Source organism: Rhinoderma darwinii, chromosome 4, assembly GCF_050947455.1.
Source record: "Rhinoderma darwinii isolate aRhiDar2 chromosome 4, aRhiDar2.hap1, whole genome shotgun sequence".
NCBI classification, from domain to species: domain Eukaryota; kingdom Metazoa; phylum Chordata; class Amphibia; order Anura; family Rhinodermatidae; genus Rhinoderma; species Rhinoderma darwinii.
Genome location: NC_134690.1, coordinates 92,458,277 through 92,475,722, shown reverse-complemented (window position 1 = coordinate 92,475,722; position 17,446 = coordinate 92,458,277). Strand labels below are relative to the sequence as shown.

General features: G+C 42.0%; 1 protein-coding gene across 1 annotated transcript in view; it reads right to left on the bottom strand.

Moving 5' to 3' along the window:
- Positions 1-17,117, bottom strand: part of KLHL30 (kelch like family member 30) — a 27,012-nt gene extending 9,895 nt beyond the window's left edge. Inside the window, exons 1-4 of the mRNA XM_075863957.1 lie at positions 17,058-17,117; positions 5,432-6,252; positions 3,768-3,924; positions 2,390-2,476 (exon numbers count right to left, since the gene is read on the bottom strand). Of these exons, the coding sequence (XP_075720072.1) occupies positions 2,390-2,476; positions 3,768-3,924; positions 5,432-6,205 (1,018 nt within the window). The 5' untranslated portion in view covers positions 6,206-6,252; positions 17,058-17,117. The remainder of the gene's footprint in view (positions 1-2,389; positions 2,477-3,767; positions 3,925-5,431; positions 6,253-17,057) is intronic.
- Positions 17,118-17,446: the final 329 nt, after the last annotated feature.

Sequence of the window (17,446 nt, the reverse complement as noted above, 5' to 3'; positions counted from 1 at the left end):
CATACACTCACACACACATATATATATATATACATATAAATATATATACACACACACACACACACACACACACACACACACACACACACGTATAAATTATATATATACAGGGTGGGCTATTTATATGGATACACCTAAATAAAATGGGAATGGTTGGTAATATTAACTTCCTGTTTGTGGCACATTAGTATATGGGAGGGGGGAAACTTTTCAAGCTGGGTGTTGACCATGGCGGCCATTTTGAAGTCGGCCATTTTGTATCCAACTTTAGTTTTTTCAATGGGAAGAGGGTCATGTGACACATCAAACTTATCGAGAATTTCACAAGAAAAACAATGGTGTGCTTGGTTTTAACGTTACTTTAGGCGGGATTCACACGACCGGGTCCCGCCCGAGCCCGAGTGCCGGCCGGTAAAATCGGCCATTTTGCCCGGCTGGTTTGCATAAAGTTTTGCATCCGTGCCGGGCCGGGCAGATCTGGACAGTGACATCAGCGGCAACTCCTGAAGGGGAATCCCCATGTGTTCGGGGATTCCGCTTCAGGAGTTTCCCCTGATGTCACTGCCCAGATATGGACAGAGACATCAAGCGCTTTGTCCAGGAGCGGAATCCCCGAAAACACGGGGATTCCGCTCCTTCAAGGAGCTAAAGTGGGGCTAGCACATAGCAGAGCGGGGAGGTACCTCCCTGCTCTGCTATAGTGGCGTCGCTACAGTAGTACCAGCCGCAGCAGCTGCTAGCGGCGCCATCGAAGGTGTCGCCAGGCCAGGGCGCTTTTAAAACAAGCAGGGGAAGGGAGCCAGCCCAGTGCTCCTTTCCACCTGCTGTACACCCTGGCCCTGCCACACAGTGTACAGCCATTCGTCCGAATGGCATCAACTCCTCCTCCTCACATGCACTCTGCTCTGTGAGGAGGAGGAGATAGAGCGCAAGCGCCGGAAAACCCGACCATCACTCGGGACACATCCCGGTGATGGCCGTGTATTACCCGGCCCCATAGACTTCTATGGGGGCCGGGTACCCGGCCAAAGATAGAGCATGTCCTATTTTTTGACGGACGGTTTTCCAGGCCGTCCAAAAATCAGTCGTGTGAATAGCCCCATTAGGGGTCTATTATTCCTAATGCAGCTGGGTGCTGGCCGATTTATGAACGGCCGGCACCCGGCCGGGAAACCCTGTCGTGGGAATGAGGCCTTATTCTTTCATGAGTTATTTACAAGTTTCTGACCACTTATAAAATGTGTTCAAAGTGCTGCCCATTGTGTTGGATTGTCAATGCAACCCTCTTCTCCCACTCTTCACACACTGATAGCAACACCGCAGAAGAAATGCCTCCCGATCTGACCCCCTTAGACTTTTATCTTTGGGGTCATCTGAAGGCAATTGTCTATGCTGTGAAGATACGAGATGTGCAGCAACTGAAACTACGGATACTGGAAGCCTGTGCTAGCATTTCTTCTGCGGTGTTGCTATCAGTGTGTGAAGAGTGGGAGAAGAGGGTTGCATTGACAATCCAACACAATGGGCAGCACTTTGAACACATTTTATAAGTGGTCAGAAACTTGTAAATAACTCATGAAAGAATAAAGTAACGTTAAAACCAAGCACACCATTGTTTTTCTTGTGAAATTCTCGATAAGTTTGATGTGTCACATGACCCTCTTCCCATTGAAAAAACTAAAGTTGGACACAAAATGGCCGACATCAAAATGGCCGCCATGGTCAACACCCTGCTTGAAAAGTTTCCCCCCTCCCATATACTAATGTGCCACAAACAGGAAGTTAATATCACCAACCATTCCCATTTTATTTAGGTGTATCCATATAAATGGCCCACCCTGTATATACACACACACACATATTTCTACACATACATACACACACGTATATATTATATATATATATATATATATATATTATATATATATATATATACACACACACATACACACACATACACACACACACACACACACACACACACACACATTTCTACACATACATACACTACACTACATACATACACACACACACATATATACACTCACAGAATTTTTTTCAGCGTTTTTTTTTAATTCTTATATAAAATACTCCATGGAAGCGTGTTTAGTGGCGTTTTTGATTTTGCAATATTGTGAACATGCGTTTTTTTCTGGTGTTTTTAAGTACTATAGAAAAGACTGGCAGAAAAAAAGGCCATTGACCCCAAGAACGCCACAAACCATAACCTTTTGTGTGTACAGTTTTCTATTTTTTCACTATAGACTTTAAAGTAACATCTGGCCGCAAAAATTATTACAAAAAACACAGCAGAATGTTGTGTGTAAATCCAGACCGGAGATTTTTAAATTTCTCCATTCTATTAACCACAGACATTGGTCGTACTCACCAGTGACGTAGACATCGTTGTTCAGTGAAGTTACAGAGAATCCCCATTTATTATAATCTGGGAAATCTGCGAGTGACATCCACATTTCTGCCAAAAATATAAAATCATGTGAGAAGATAGTTAACATATTCTACGTGTTCAATTCTTTTTCGTCATTGAGATAAATATTTAGATATTTCCCTTGAAAACAACTAGAGATTCTACATATAATTCAAAACTAGAATAAGAAACTTTGGGGGGAATTTATTAAGAACTCTACTCAAGTTTTTTGGTGCAATTTTCACAACAATTTAGCAACTTTTGCATTTTTGTCAATGCTTCCGCCAAAAGTGGGCTGGACTTATAAAAAGGGAGCAGAAACATCCCGGCCTGATAAATGTACTATTATTTATGCCAGAAAACTGGCGTATATTTTAGCGCAAATTTCCGCCAACTGGCAAAGATCTTTCTGCTTCTTAATAAATAAGGCGCTTTTTACTCCAGCGTTTCTTAGAGTAAGACTGGCGTATCAAACACCAATCTTAATAAATTCCCCCCAATGACTATGACGGAGATTTCAGTGGATATCTCCAACTCAATTATGTTCATGCAGCAGTAGTGGAAATCTCAGACAAGCTCTATAGAGGCTTGGAGTGCAGCAGCCCAAATGGTTAAGAAACCTGTAAAGGAAGTCGGAGCGTATGGACCGTCCCTGACACCATTGTCACTTTGGTTTAGTCTCTTTGTTTTTGGCAGCTGATATGTGAACCAAGGAGCAGACACAGACAGCAAGGGGTTCTCATACATAACTGATATATAGGCCCCTTGCTCTCCAATAGTTCCTCATAGATCCCCTCTCTTAAGCCTCTAAGGCTGGGTTCACACGACCACATTAACGTCCGTAATGGACGGACGTATTTCGGCCGGAAGTCCCGGACCGAACTCAGTGCAGCGAGCCGGGCTCCTAGCATCATAGTTATGTACGATGCTAGGAGTCCCTGCCTCTCTGCAGGACAACTGTCCCGCACTGTAATCATGTTTTCAGTACGGGACAGTAGTTCCACGGAGAGGCAGGGACTCCTAGCATCGTACATAACTATGATGCTAGGAGCCCGGCTCCCTGCACTGAGTTCGGTCCGGGACTTACGGCCGAAATACGTCCGTCCATTACGGACGTTAATGTGGTCGTGTGAACCCAGCCTAACAATCCACCAGCAAATGTAAGCCATAAAACACATTAACTTAGTCCCGTAGTTGCTGGCTGCTTTTAACGTGGCAGTAGGCCCCCTCACATACCGGGCCCCTGTGCAGCTGCACAGTTTGCACATATAGCATGTCCACCCCGTGTGAACCTTATAGTCTGCCTTTTATAATTGTCGAATGGTGAGATTTTACTCACTGGTTTTTGGGTTGTAATAAGCAAAGTTTGGAGATGTCCTAGGAGGTTCATCATCATCTTCATCCTCATCATCTTCTTCCTCCAAAACCTTTCCTCCTACCACTACAAGCACTTGCTCTAGGGATACTGATGTCTGCTCAGTATGTCCGTTTGTCTTCTGGAGGGAAAAAACACTAAATTAAAATAGGCTTCCTCCCATAATATCTTGCTATGAAGTTCTCATTCAACTTGTCTATAATCCTTTCCATCCATTGAATGATCCAGATATAATTACCAATGTTAACACGAGAAACAATAGAACCATAGTTGAGAGAGGTGACACACATTTGAAAGGTGACAGGTGTGCGAAATGTGACACAAGGCGTAACTGATAACTGGCGGTGGCTGAGAAGAGATATAGCTGGAGAGATTAGTCAAGTGTCTGATGATAGCCTTGACAGGTGATATGGGTCATATAAGTAATACGGCTAGGGCAGGCGATCCTGGTACAATTGCAGCTCAGGTGTGGGATCTGACACTGATGGGCAATGTCACTTCATTACAACATTGTACAGGTTCATGAGGTTAAGACGCTAGTGAAAGGTGACACAGATGTGAGAGGTTAGAACAGATAAGAGTTACATGTAACATTTCTCTCAGAGGAAATGACCCAGGGCAGAGGTGGTGGACAGGTTATGTCTATGATACCACTTGGATGTGAAAACTGGAGACATCTGTTCACTTCAATCATCGTGAGTCTTAAAGTCAATCTGTCAGTTTAATATGCTGCCCTACTATATGTAAGGACAGCCTATTACAACTATAGGTCCGTACTCCTAGTAGCCAAAATGGCCCAAAAAAAAAAAGTATGCCATATGGCTAGTCGTAGCATTGAAAAAATACATCGGACTCATAGTTATAGAGTCTGCTGTATTCTTGAAGGGTGTGCTCCCTTTACCTTTCCTTGACCTTCAGGCCGGTGAATGACAGGCTTCTGTGTATACATGTATACACAGCAGCTTGTTAGTCATGTATACACAGCAGCTTGTTAGTCACCACAGAGAGGGGCGGGGAGAGCTCTCCCCTCATGAATAAACCGAATATATAACTTTTTTTTTTTTGGTCATTAAAAATACATCCTAAAAACATCTCTTATTCTCTTTAATCTGATTTTATTTCTGTTTGCATATATTTCTATTCTAATTTCTTTACATGATTAGGGGGCAGCCATCTTGCCTGTGATGTCAACCACATTTCATGATCGTTGCTTAACAGTAGGCCCCTGCGTATACATAAGAAAGAATGACTAATTGGCTTTCATGAGGTGGTGTTGTGGGTGTGCACGGTGTGAGCAGTGCGGGGAGGGGGTTGAACTATGTCCATCATCTATTTTCAATGGTGTGATCATGTATTATTTGCCTCTAGTTTTATCCTGTTAATGAGATGTGTGCTGACCCAGCCCTTAGTGTATACAGCACATGCTGAAAAATCGTTTCTACAAAACACAAAGTGTCAGCCTATTGTGAATATTAAATGGCACGCGTGAATGCAGTATTTAAAAAAAACCAAAAAAAACTGAAATGTAAATATAGATAGTGAGACCTAAAAAAGAAAACATTGTTAACTAAAAAAATAATTCCTCTATTTTCTGACGATTACCTTTAGGGCCTGGTTCAATACAATACCTGTCCAAGGTTCCTGCTGACCAGTGCTCGGCATGTTTCTGATTCACTGATCAATGGCTCAGCATCCATTAATTCCTGCAGGTAGTGGTCAGTCAAGCTTGATAACCTGACCATACTAAGCAGCTCCGGGAGGTAGTGAGCCCTGCTCTCCACATCTTGCCTGACCCACATAAGCACTGCCTTTGCCCGACTCTGATCTTCTTTTACTTGTAGCAGAGGATCCCCCAGGTAATGAAGCAGGCGCTCAGGGGTCAAAAGTAGAAATTCTTCCTCCTGAGATACAGCCTCAAAATTCTCTTGTAAGAAAGACCAGGCCTTTGCTGTGACTTCAGTGCAGCCATGGGTTTCACCAAATTCCCATATTCCTAAGCAATTAGTAGCATCCATCTGCTGCTGCAAATATCGGATACACACTTTGCGCACCGCAGGAAAATTCAGCTGGTTGGAGATACGAATAAGTCCTTCTACATTTCCTTGGTTTATAGTGAGGCGACCAGTATAAGAGAAATTAATCAAGGTCTCCAAGAACTCTGGATCCACCTCTTTGATTTCCACATGTGCAGAGATGCTTTCCTGGAAGTTCCCGGTGAACATGACATGAAAATATTGGCTGCAGAGAGCCAGCACAGCACGATGGCAAGGAAACTCATGTCCTTGAACTCTCAGAGTAACATCAGAGAGCTGTGGATTAAACCTCAGGGACTGTAGACCTGCTAGAATAGAATCTGAATGCGAGGGAAGACAGAATTCCAGGTCATCAATGTTCCTCACCATGCTTTCCTCTGAGGAGTCTTCACAATAGGAAACTCATGGAACAATAGCTTTAAAAAAATAAAAATAAATAAGCATATCATGTGATTATGGTGGACTTGGTGGAGCAGAAAAAACCTCTAAGGTTTAAGCTATGTATAAATTTTCTTTAAGAAAACATGGTAGAAAAGTTCATTATTAAAGGGGTTGTCCGTCAGGCCACCAATAAAAAAATCTAATTCCCCAAACACATCTGAAATGCTTCTGAAGTGTTAATACCTCCTTATCTACCCAATAAACATATTTTAGTAGCAGTAATTTACTCCCGATATCGCGGCTTAAACACTCCTTCACTTCCTGTTTGAAGGCAGGACTTTGGCACTTCGAAAATGCAGATCCTGTCATAATTTTCTCTGGTTTCTGAAGACTAATCCTTGCCCTCTTTACTGAATTAGCAATAAGTCTGCACCCAGTCTGCCTACACTTGAGCTCTGTACGTCCTCTCCAATTAGACTTCGCCCAATAAAGTTACGTGTTGCTGTGTTGGCATGTCATCAGGTAGATCGAGATTACTGAGCTTCCGGGATCACGTGACAAGGGTTCTGTTTGGCAATTTGGAAAAATTTGGCAAAAGTTGAAATTCATCACTATTAGTTAGTAAGTTTAGATCAATTTGTAAGGTTAATAAGCAGGAGTTTGGTTTCTCTAGACAACTCCTTTAATAACTAACATTTTGAAGTGTATCTTTGAACTTTATTGAGAAAATTCCAGTCGACACTTCTAGTGCAACAATATAGAACAATAACAATGTAATTCATATTCATATTATTATTAAGTGCTTGTCAAATACAAAATGCTGACGGTGTCAATACCATGTATGCATCACGGCCTGCAGGGAGTGCCTGAGGGGATCCGGGGGAGAAGCGTAGCGGTGAGGTGAGTACATATATATATATATATATATATATATATATACATATATGTGTGTATATATATATATATATATATATATATATATATTTTTTTTTTAATGTCCACAGTTTCTGACGTAAATTATAGTAAATTTTAGGTTGCTTCTCAGGCCGAAGTGGCCCCGCAAATAAAAAAATAAAAAAAAGACGTGAGTGGCGTAAACTCCCAAAAAGGCGCAAATTTTTCCCACATATTGCAACTTTTGTGCCTATTGAGACTTTTCTACGCCAGTAAATTGACCTTGTGTGATCCTGGCCTTACAGTCTTTACAGACCAGTTAACTGAAATCATTATTACACTAAATTAGTCATTGGTATCAGTTTTACTTCTGGCCTGCAGCAGTCAATTCCCTGGCAGCTAGTGCAAGTGTCCTTTCCAGCCATGCCAATTTTAGATCAGTAAATAAGTAAAAAACATAAATCTGGCACAGTAATTGTGACTCCGATACTTTTTCATGACCCGGGCCTATTTCTAAAGCATTGGTTTAGCAGTTCCAAAATATACATTTGTAGTCCCAATTGCTCTATTTATAAGTGGAAGTAATAGTATGTTGTATGCGGCGGCGCATACAACATGTCAGGACCTTGGAAAGCAGGACCCAATGATTGTTAGTTTAGAGAAGATAACGGGCCCTGCAACATAATGGAGCCCGTTCCTTTCTCCTAACTACTGCTGGGGATCATTTTGACTGGGTACTGCCCGGATGGTGGCCCTGCCCCCTCGTGCAGCCAAAACAGCTCTGACCCTTCGAGGCATGAACTTCACCAGGCCTCTGAAGGTATCTGACACCATGACGTTAACAGCAGATTCTTTACGTTCTGTAAGTTGCGAGGTGGGGCCTCCATGGATCAGACTTGTTTTTCCAGCATATCTCACAAATGTTTAATCGGATTTAGATCTGGGGAATTTGAAGGCCAAGTCATTACCATGAACTCTTTGTCATGTTACTTAAACCAGTCCTGGAGAATTTTTGTAGTGTGGCCGGGTGCACTATACTTCTGAACGAGGCCACTGCCATTGGTGAATATCGTTGCTAGGAAGAAGTATACTTGGTCTCAAACAATGTTTAGGTGGGTGGCACGTGTCAAAGTAACATCTACATGAATGCCAGGATACCAAGTTTCCCAGCAGAGCAAATGCATACTGATATTAACTCTTCCCCAGTTAAAGAGGCTCTGTCACCAGATTTTGCAACCCCTATCTGCTATTGCAGCAGATAGGCGCTGCAATGTAGATTACAGTAACGTTTTTATTTTTAAAAAACGAGCATTTTTGGCCAAGTTATGACCATTTTTGTAGTTATGCAAATGAGGCTTGCAAAAGTCCAAGTGGGTGTGTTTAAAAGTAAAAGTCCAAGTGGGTGTGTATTATGTGCGTACATCGGGGCGTTTTTAATACTTTCACTAGCTGGGCGCTGTGAAGAGAAGTAACATCCTCTTCTCTTCAGAACGCCCAGCTTCTGACAGTGCAGATCTGTGACGTCACTCACAGGTCCTGCATCGTGACGGCCACATCGGCACCAGAGGCTACAGTTGATTCTGCAGCAGCATCAGCGTTTGCAGGTAAGTCAATCTTACCTGCAAACGCTGATGCTGCTGCAGAATCAACTGTAGCCTCTGGTGCCGATGTGGCCGTCACGATGCAGGACCTGTGAGTGACGTCACAGATCTGCACTGTCAGAAGCTGGGCGTTCTGAAGAGAAGAGGATGATACTTCTCTTCACAGCGCCCAGCTAGTGAAAGTATTAAAAACGCCCCGATGTACGCACATAATACACACCCACTTGGACTTTTACTTTTAAACACACCCACTTGGACTTTTGCAAGCCTCATTTGCATAACTACAAAAATGGTCATAACTTGGCCAAAAATGCTCGTTTTTTAAAAATAAAAACGTTACTGTAATCTACATTGCAGCGCCTATCTGCTGCAATAGCAGATAGGGGTTGCAAAATCTGGTGACAGAGCCTCTTTAAGTGACACACCTGCACCCAACCGTCCACATAATGTAAAAGAAAATGTGACTCATCAGACCAGGCCATCTTCTTAAATTGCTCCATGGTCCAGGTCTGATGCTAACATACCACAATGTATATGCTTTCAGCGGTGGACAGGGGTCAGCATGGGCACTCTGACCGGTCTGCAGCTATGCATCCCAAAATTCAGAAAGCTGTGATGTGCTATGTGTTCTGACACATTTCAGTTATAGCCAGCATTAACTTTTTAGCAATTTACGCTACAGTAGCTCTTCTGTGGGATCAGACCAGATGGGCTAACCTTCACTTCCCAATCGCATCAATAAATCTTAGGCGCCCATGATCCTGTCGCTGGTTCACTGGTTGTCCCTCCTTGGACCACTTTTGGAAGGTACTAAACACTACATACCATGAACACCACAAAATCGTTTTGGAGATGCTCTGACCTAGTTGTCTTGCTATCACAATTTGGCCCTTGTCAAAGTCACTCAGATTCTAATGCTTTCCCATTTCTCCTGCTTCCAGCACATCAACTTCAAGAACTGACTGTTCACTTGCTGCCTAATATATCCCACCCCTTGACATCTGCCATTGTAAAAAGATAATCCATGTTATTCACTTCACCTGTCAGTGGGTTTAATGAGGACCTGTCACCTCTCATGACATGTCCGTTTTAGTAAATACCTGTATTGCGCAGAAAATCCAAATTCTGGAGCATCTTTGCTTAGAACTCTAAGTTGTGCCGTTCCACTGTTATTTCTCCTAGCAATATAGCTAAATATTGACAGCAAGGTGATACCATTCCCCTTGTCAAAGCGCCGTGTCCTTACACAGTATGAGACTGTGAGCACTGGTTGGACATTGTCAGAATGTGTAGGGACACATCCCCAACTGGTAACACCCAGCTGTCAGTTTATTAAAAAATTTGAAGGAGTAATAACAGGAACGGTACAATGCAGAGTTCTAACAAAACATGCTCCTGAATCATTATTTAATGGGGAATTTACTATAATAGATATATCAGGAAAGCTTACAGACCCTCTTTAGGCTGGATTCACACGAGCATGTTCGATCCGTAAAGGACGGAACGTATTTCGGCCGCAAGTCCCGGACCGAACACACTGCAGGGAGCCGGGCTCCTAGCATCATAGTTCTTGTGGCCAAAATGCGTTCCGTCCTTTACGGACCGAAATGTTGTCCTACTGAAAAGTATGTAGAGTATATGCTCTCAATACTTGGTCGGGGCTCCTTTGGCATGAATTACTGCATCCGTGCGGCGTGGCATGGAGGCGATCAGCCTGTGGCACTGCTGAAGTGTTATGGAAGCCAAGGTTGTATGATAGTGGCCTTCAGCTCGTCTACATTGTTGGGTCTGGTTACTCATCTTCCTCTTGACAACACCCCATAGATTCTCTATGGCGTTTAGGTCAGGCGAGTTTTCTGGCCAATCAAGCTCAGTGATACTGTAGTTATTAAACCAGATATTGGTACTTTTGGCAGTGCGGGCAGGTGCCAAGTCCTGCTGGAAAATGAAATCAGCATCTCCATAAAGCTTGTCAGCAGAGGGAAGCATGAAGTGCTCTAAAATTTCCTGGTAGACGGCTGCGCTGACTATGGACATGATATAACACAGTGGACCAACACTGCTGCTCAGTGTCCAAAGTAAATTTTGCATTTAATTTGGAAATAAAGGTCCCAGAGTCTGGAGGAAGAGGGGAGAGGCATCAATCCAAGTTGCCTGCGGTCCAGTGTGGAGTTTCCACAGTCAGTGATGGTTTGGGGAGCCATGTCATCTGCTGCTGTTGGTCCACTCTGTTATACAGTATACAGTATTGCAGTATATCATGCTAGTGATCCAACGATCGCTGGTTCAAGTCCCCTAGGGGGACTAGAAAAAAAGTGTTTTTTAATGTATAAAAAAATATATATTGTAAAAGTAGTAAAACATAAAAAAACTATATCAATTTGTCATCACCGTAATCGTATTGACTCACGGAATAAAGTTAACATGCCGTTTTTACAGCATAGTGAACACCGTAAAAACTAAACTCCCCAAAAAATGCCAGAATCGTTATTTTCCCATTCCACCCCTCAAATAATTTTTCGCCATTTTCCCACTACATTACATGGGTACAATAAATGGTACTGTGAAAATCTACAACTCATCCCACAATAAAACAAGCCCTCATACAGCAATACCGACGGAAAAATAAAAAAGTTATTGCTTTTGGAATGTGGGGAGGAAAAAAACCAAAGTGAAAAACGGCTGCGGTGGGAGGGGGTTAATAATATAGAATGTTGATCCAGGGATCTGTCCGATTGCCAGGAGGGGTTAAGAAGGAATATTTTTCCACACTATTGTAAATTGGTCTATGCATTTCAAGGATGGTTTTTGCCGGTTATCACAAAATTTCCAATGATAACATATTAAGTACTCCAAATACGCTATTTTGTCTTTCAATTCCATTTTTAAGATGAAGAACAAAAAAAATCCCCATTCCCACACATAGTCAGGTTATCTAGCGTATTAACTTTTCGCATTGCTCCCTTTTTCAGTCTCTATGCTGCTTAGTGACGTCAGATTAATAACTAATGAGAAAACCGGAGCCTTCATGTTTCCCTGTGCTGTGAAACTCTCGAAGCATAACCTCTTCTCACAGATACCAGCGCTTTGTCTGTATAGTTTTATGCACTGCTAATACCGTCTCAGTTAATGAGTAGAACATTCTAATTAAAATTTCATATCTGCTATTCAGCACTGCTCTATATTTTAAAGCTGTATATAATTAGAATACGTTATTTTATGTTTAGAGCAAAATCTTGTTTGTATACTAAGTCTACATTACCCATAGAAACTTTGTACCCACCACTAGCTGCACCATATATCAATTTCTAACTACAAATTAATTGTGTGAACACAATAGTGCCCCATTCATGTGCCCATTCATGTGCCCTATGGCATGCGTAAGAAACTACCACATATAAATACTCACACGCTATACCCATATAGCATACCTTTATAAGTGTCATGTAACACTACCAAATAGTAGTAGCCATACATGTAATGTGTCTCAGAGCCAAATAAAAATATCCAAAACTAATTTTTTATCTTTTTACTTTAATTTCCATAATTTTTTTTAGACCAACAATAGTTTATTAAGAATATGATGTGTATGATATTGTGGGGATGTGAACCTCATCAGCTCTGCATAAAATATGCTTATATTTTTCTAGATAGGCATCAAAACATATACAGCAGAAAAATGTAGAATGATGTGTGCTTGTAATGTACAATATATATCTGTATGTTTAATTTCTGTGCTTTAAAAGCAGCTGTCTGGCACTGATTTCTATCACTCAGTTGAATAGAAGAAATGTTTTATTTATTTTTCCGATACTTACTGTAATGTAGGGTAAGGAGACAGACAGGTGAGCCCTAATCTACCCGCCTCTCAGTCCCTGCCTACTTGCACGACCCGTCCTAAGCGACGGCTTACAGCTGGGCGACGGTCCCTATGCTCAATACGTGCACGAGAGACAAACAGACAAGGGTACACAGAAGCTACGGGAAATGGGGCAGTTGCCCACGGCAACACCGTGAGCAACAAGACTAGTGAACGAGCCGAGTCAAACCAGGAGTGTACAAGGTACCAAACGCAGTGCAGGAGAGTAGTCAGTAAAGCCAGGGTCAATTTGAAGCAGAGGTCAATAGTACTAGCAGGAGCAGCAGAGCCAGGAAACCAGACAGAATCACAGGCAAGGAAGAGCAGGAAATGAAGGTATAAATAGACAGAGGGCGGGAGCTAGCTCCGTCTGGCCAGGCTGTGATAGGTTCTCCCACTCCTCAGCCTACCAGCCTGAGTGGTAGCAGATGGAGTCACTCTATCAGACCTAGGAGCAGATGCAGACTGATTAATCACGGGCGTCGACACAGAAGCTGTGTCTGGCAGATCCTTTACACTTACCTTCTCAAATGTCATATTTTGTATTAATTGTATTCCCTTAACTAACTCTGATAGTTGTTTTATCTTTGGAACCTTAAAAATGTTACCGAAATGGAACGATTAATATTACTGAATTTAACCAAGATTAGCAGTTGGTGTATGGAATATCATCAATCAGTCCTGATTAATCATTCATGCTGGGCATGGAGACAAACAGGTAACCTGATACAAGACAGTTTCATGACATATTTAATCATTTTTATACTAGTAAAGGGAATGAAGTTTGCCACAAAGGTCTTGCAGAGTGATGTCCACTCTAAGTCATTTACATTGTGTCGGGCCTAATCTGTCATGATGAGAGAGTGTTAAAAGATGTTCTGATATTTCCATTTACTAGATAAAGACAATTGGACCTGGTCTTCCCATTACTGCTTATTCTTGGAAGGTACGAATAATAGTCTGTCTTAAATGTCATAGTCAAAGAGTTCTTTAGATGTAGTAATACAAGGGACCATCCGTTATTTCCATAGGAGCAAGTGCTAGGCATAGAGAGGAGCAATAACATTTGGCTTGAGGACATGTCTACAATGCTGTATTTCCGGTCAATGTCACTTCCATATATTTCTGGCCAAAAACTGGATTAGCTCTCCCTACTTCTCTCTGCTGGAATCCAATCTCATTTTATGCCAGAATTTTTTAGGAAACAGTTATATAGCAATGTAACTGTAGCCTTATACACAGTGTGAGTCTTCTATAGAACAGACAATAGGGCTACATCCTTGTATAGAAAAGTTGAATCTATGGTAAAATCCGGGTTACATGTGGATTTTGCTGCAGATTTGAGCCTATGCTTTGTCAAATCTGCAGTGAAAATCCCGTAGTTTTTGTAACAGAATGAGAATGTTGTGCTGTGCTGCAGCATGCTCTGATTTTTGGGCGCATTTTTCACACTTTGTATGCTTGGGGGTTTTGAAAATCCTATCCACATATATTGTACTACATATATTGTACTACAAACTGCTCCGGGGAGTGTACAATGTTTATTCAGTCACTTTACTACTTTATCTGTCTGTGAGCACAGCATTAGGGAATCATACAACACTAAATATCCCATCATTAAGTGCTTACTAAATGTAAATATTAATAGGTACTTCTAATATTACTAAACTTCATGTCAAAGAGATATGTCAGAAACGTGTATTGGAGGGATAAGGAGGGATAAGTAGATTTCTGGCCTGAATGAGACCTGAATCATCATGTGCCTTTTGGTGTGTTCTCAAACATTTAGAGATCTCCAAGCTAATGTTGGTAGTCTGGCCGAAAAGTTTGCTGCGGCTTTAATGTGTATGCATTTGGTAAAAATCCCCTTCTGTATTTTAAATAGTTCTGTTCAATAAAAATTAAAATCCTGGGGAACATGAATTGTTATAACTGAATCAAATATTCAGCAATCATTAACGTGGCACTCCATATTTGCAGTCCTAATATAATGTTATTATGGGACTTGTTTATTTCACCTGTTTGGGTGCCTAAACAATATACAAGACTGCTGGCAATTTCAAAATCCCCATGTTGGCACTGTAAACCCATCAGTGGACTACTTCCTAATGGGTCACGGGATGAGGAGCGCTGCACCTCAAACTCCGCTAGCCACTGCTAGGCTTTACTCTCGTTGCACCTGTCACGTACTCTCTGCCTGCAGCTCCCTCGGTCTCCAGGACATCGAGAGTTACTCGCTCGGGCGTCGCCCGGCCTGGCAGACTGAGGCAGTCTGCAGCCAATAGGAGACCAGGAGCGTCAGGCCAATCAAAGCCTGGCTGATGTTCCTGAGCTCCCCCCTCTCCTTATTTAGTTCAGCCTGGGATAGTAGGCCTTTGTCTGTAATTAGAGTTTCCTTGCCTGGTACTTTCCCTTGTTTCAGACTCCCCAGAGCGACTTGCATTTTGACTTCCTGTGACCTGACCTCGGCTTGACTCCTGACTTTTCTTTGCTGTCTGACTTTTGTTTTTTCCGCACTCTCCTGGTTTGACCCTGCCTGCCTCCGCCTTTTGCGCCCAGACTTGTCCGCGGCGCAATTGCCCTGCCTCTCCCTCCGTGTCTTCCCAGGTGACCCTTTGTTATTTCGTACTGTCTCTGTCTTATGTTTGTCAGTTTCACTTGTACCAGTATAGGGAACGCCGCCCAGTTGTGCGCCGTCGTTTAGGTCGGGTCGTACAAGTGGGTAGGGACAGAGGTTTGGGAAGAACACGGACCTCACTGTTTACTGTGTATTTGTTCATGACAGCACAGGGTTTTTGAAGGCACATTTAGGGAGAGAATCCCACATTCAAATAAATATATGACTGAATCGTGGAAAGATCAAATTATTTGCCATTTGGTTCCTGGACACTTGGAGCTGTTTGTTTGGTATGAATTTATGAATTGTACAAATTACATTATTACATGAATGATTTTAGAAATAAGATGTAATAAAAGTTAAGTTTTGTTTTCTAGCCAGTGAATTTAATTTAAATCATAAGTGGAAGAAAGACAGATAAAGTCTAGTGAACGTACGCCAACCCCACTGTTGATTCAGGATGTCACGGGCAATAGATGAACATACACCCAACAGCCAGTGCCTCACTATTATGTTCAACTACAAATCTGTACATGAATGGAAGATTTTATTGTATTTTATGGTTTTGTCTCTATTTATTCATCCATGAAGACAGGAAATTATTATAATAGTTTCTCTATAGTCAAATCTAGGGCGACTTTCATGACATGACATAATGTCCATCAAGGTCGGACTCCACAGCAATTTTATGAAGTGTAATTATTATTGCAACGCAGTAGATTGCAGTGCAATATTGTGTGGTATTATCACTGATATTAAAGAAGACCTCCAGTATAAACACAACTTTCCTTGCCTGCATTCCCCACCTGACTGTATACCACACTCTACACTTCTTTTATGTATACTGTACTTACTTCTCCATCTTGAGTCTCAGATTTGCCCAACTTTCTCTACCTCTTTGCTTTGCTATCATTCACATGATACTTCAACACAGCATCACATGACCAGCTAAAGACCATACCATTTCTGCATGCTGAGGGACATTGTCTTTATATTCTACAAAATAAACTGAGAAACCATAAGTATACAGCCAGGAAGGCTGCACTATATTCTTCTACATTATACCTGTGTGACAGGAACCTGTATCAGGTATGAAGTATCAGTTGCACTTGATGATATAAGTTTCTGTCCCCCCCTGTGTAATACTAGTGTGGTACACGAACTGCTGAAGCCTGTGATGGGTGACACATAGCTCTCCATAGACTCAAGTAGAGAAAGTGTGTCACTGATCCGGATTCTTACTGCTGCTAAGCAACCATCCCAGTCTGATATATAGAGAAGCAGCAAGAAAAATAACAGGTGAGAGACTGACACATGGAATACCATAATGGTACACATGGGAAAGTTTAGTTTTGGCCGGAGTGTCCCCTTAACCTATCGGGGGCACATGAAATAGCATGCTGCTCAATGCGCCTGTAATTTTATTACATTTTTTTGGCAACTGCACAATCACAAAGTGAGGTAAACACGGCACCGAAAATATTTGTGGAGCCTTAGCCTTAAAATAAAAGTGTTATAACGGGCTGTCCCAAAGATATGAAATTTATTGCCACGTTTGTTATCTCCCTATTACGGCTACAAATCTCCCCAACATAAAATGAAGTTAAAAAAAAGGCCATAAATGTTGCAAGAAAACCAAACTCTTTAAATATGGAAGGTAAATCACATAAAAAACACCACAAGAAATGCCAACTGTCTCTATGACGAAGCAACACCTACTTTCAAAATAACCCGTGACATGAAAACAAGGATGGCAGGACCTGGCAAGTGTGCACTATAGAAAAGGTTTACATAAGACTGGCCCAATAACGTCTCCATAGTAAGTTCTCTCCTGTGCATTATTCCCCCCCATTGCCACCCATGACTCACCAGATCTGGAAGCACAGAATGGCCGTGTGTATGTTCTGCTCCTCTGGCAGTATTTCTAATGTGTCTCTGAGCTAACAGCTCACTGGGATTATTAATAGATCACCCACTCAATGGCAGTCAGTCTGGCACATTCCAAACCCTCCTCAGCTGCCCCCTCCCAAGATTTTTAAAGTTGAACACACACATACTTCCAGTCATCAGGAGGGTCCCAGGGTCATAGGGCAACAGGGGAACATGTCGCTGAAGCCGTGTCTGGGCATTATTTACATGTGACATTGGAATTATTATTATTCTTACCTTCCTATACATTATAACATTAAATAACAATATGGCAGTACGGCACGTTTATTCTACTTACAGTCTTGTCAAGATAAGATTTATTTATAAGC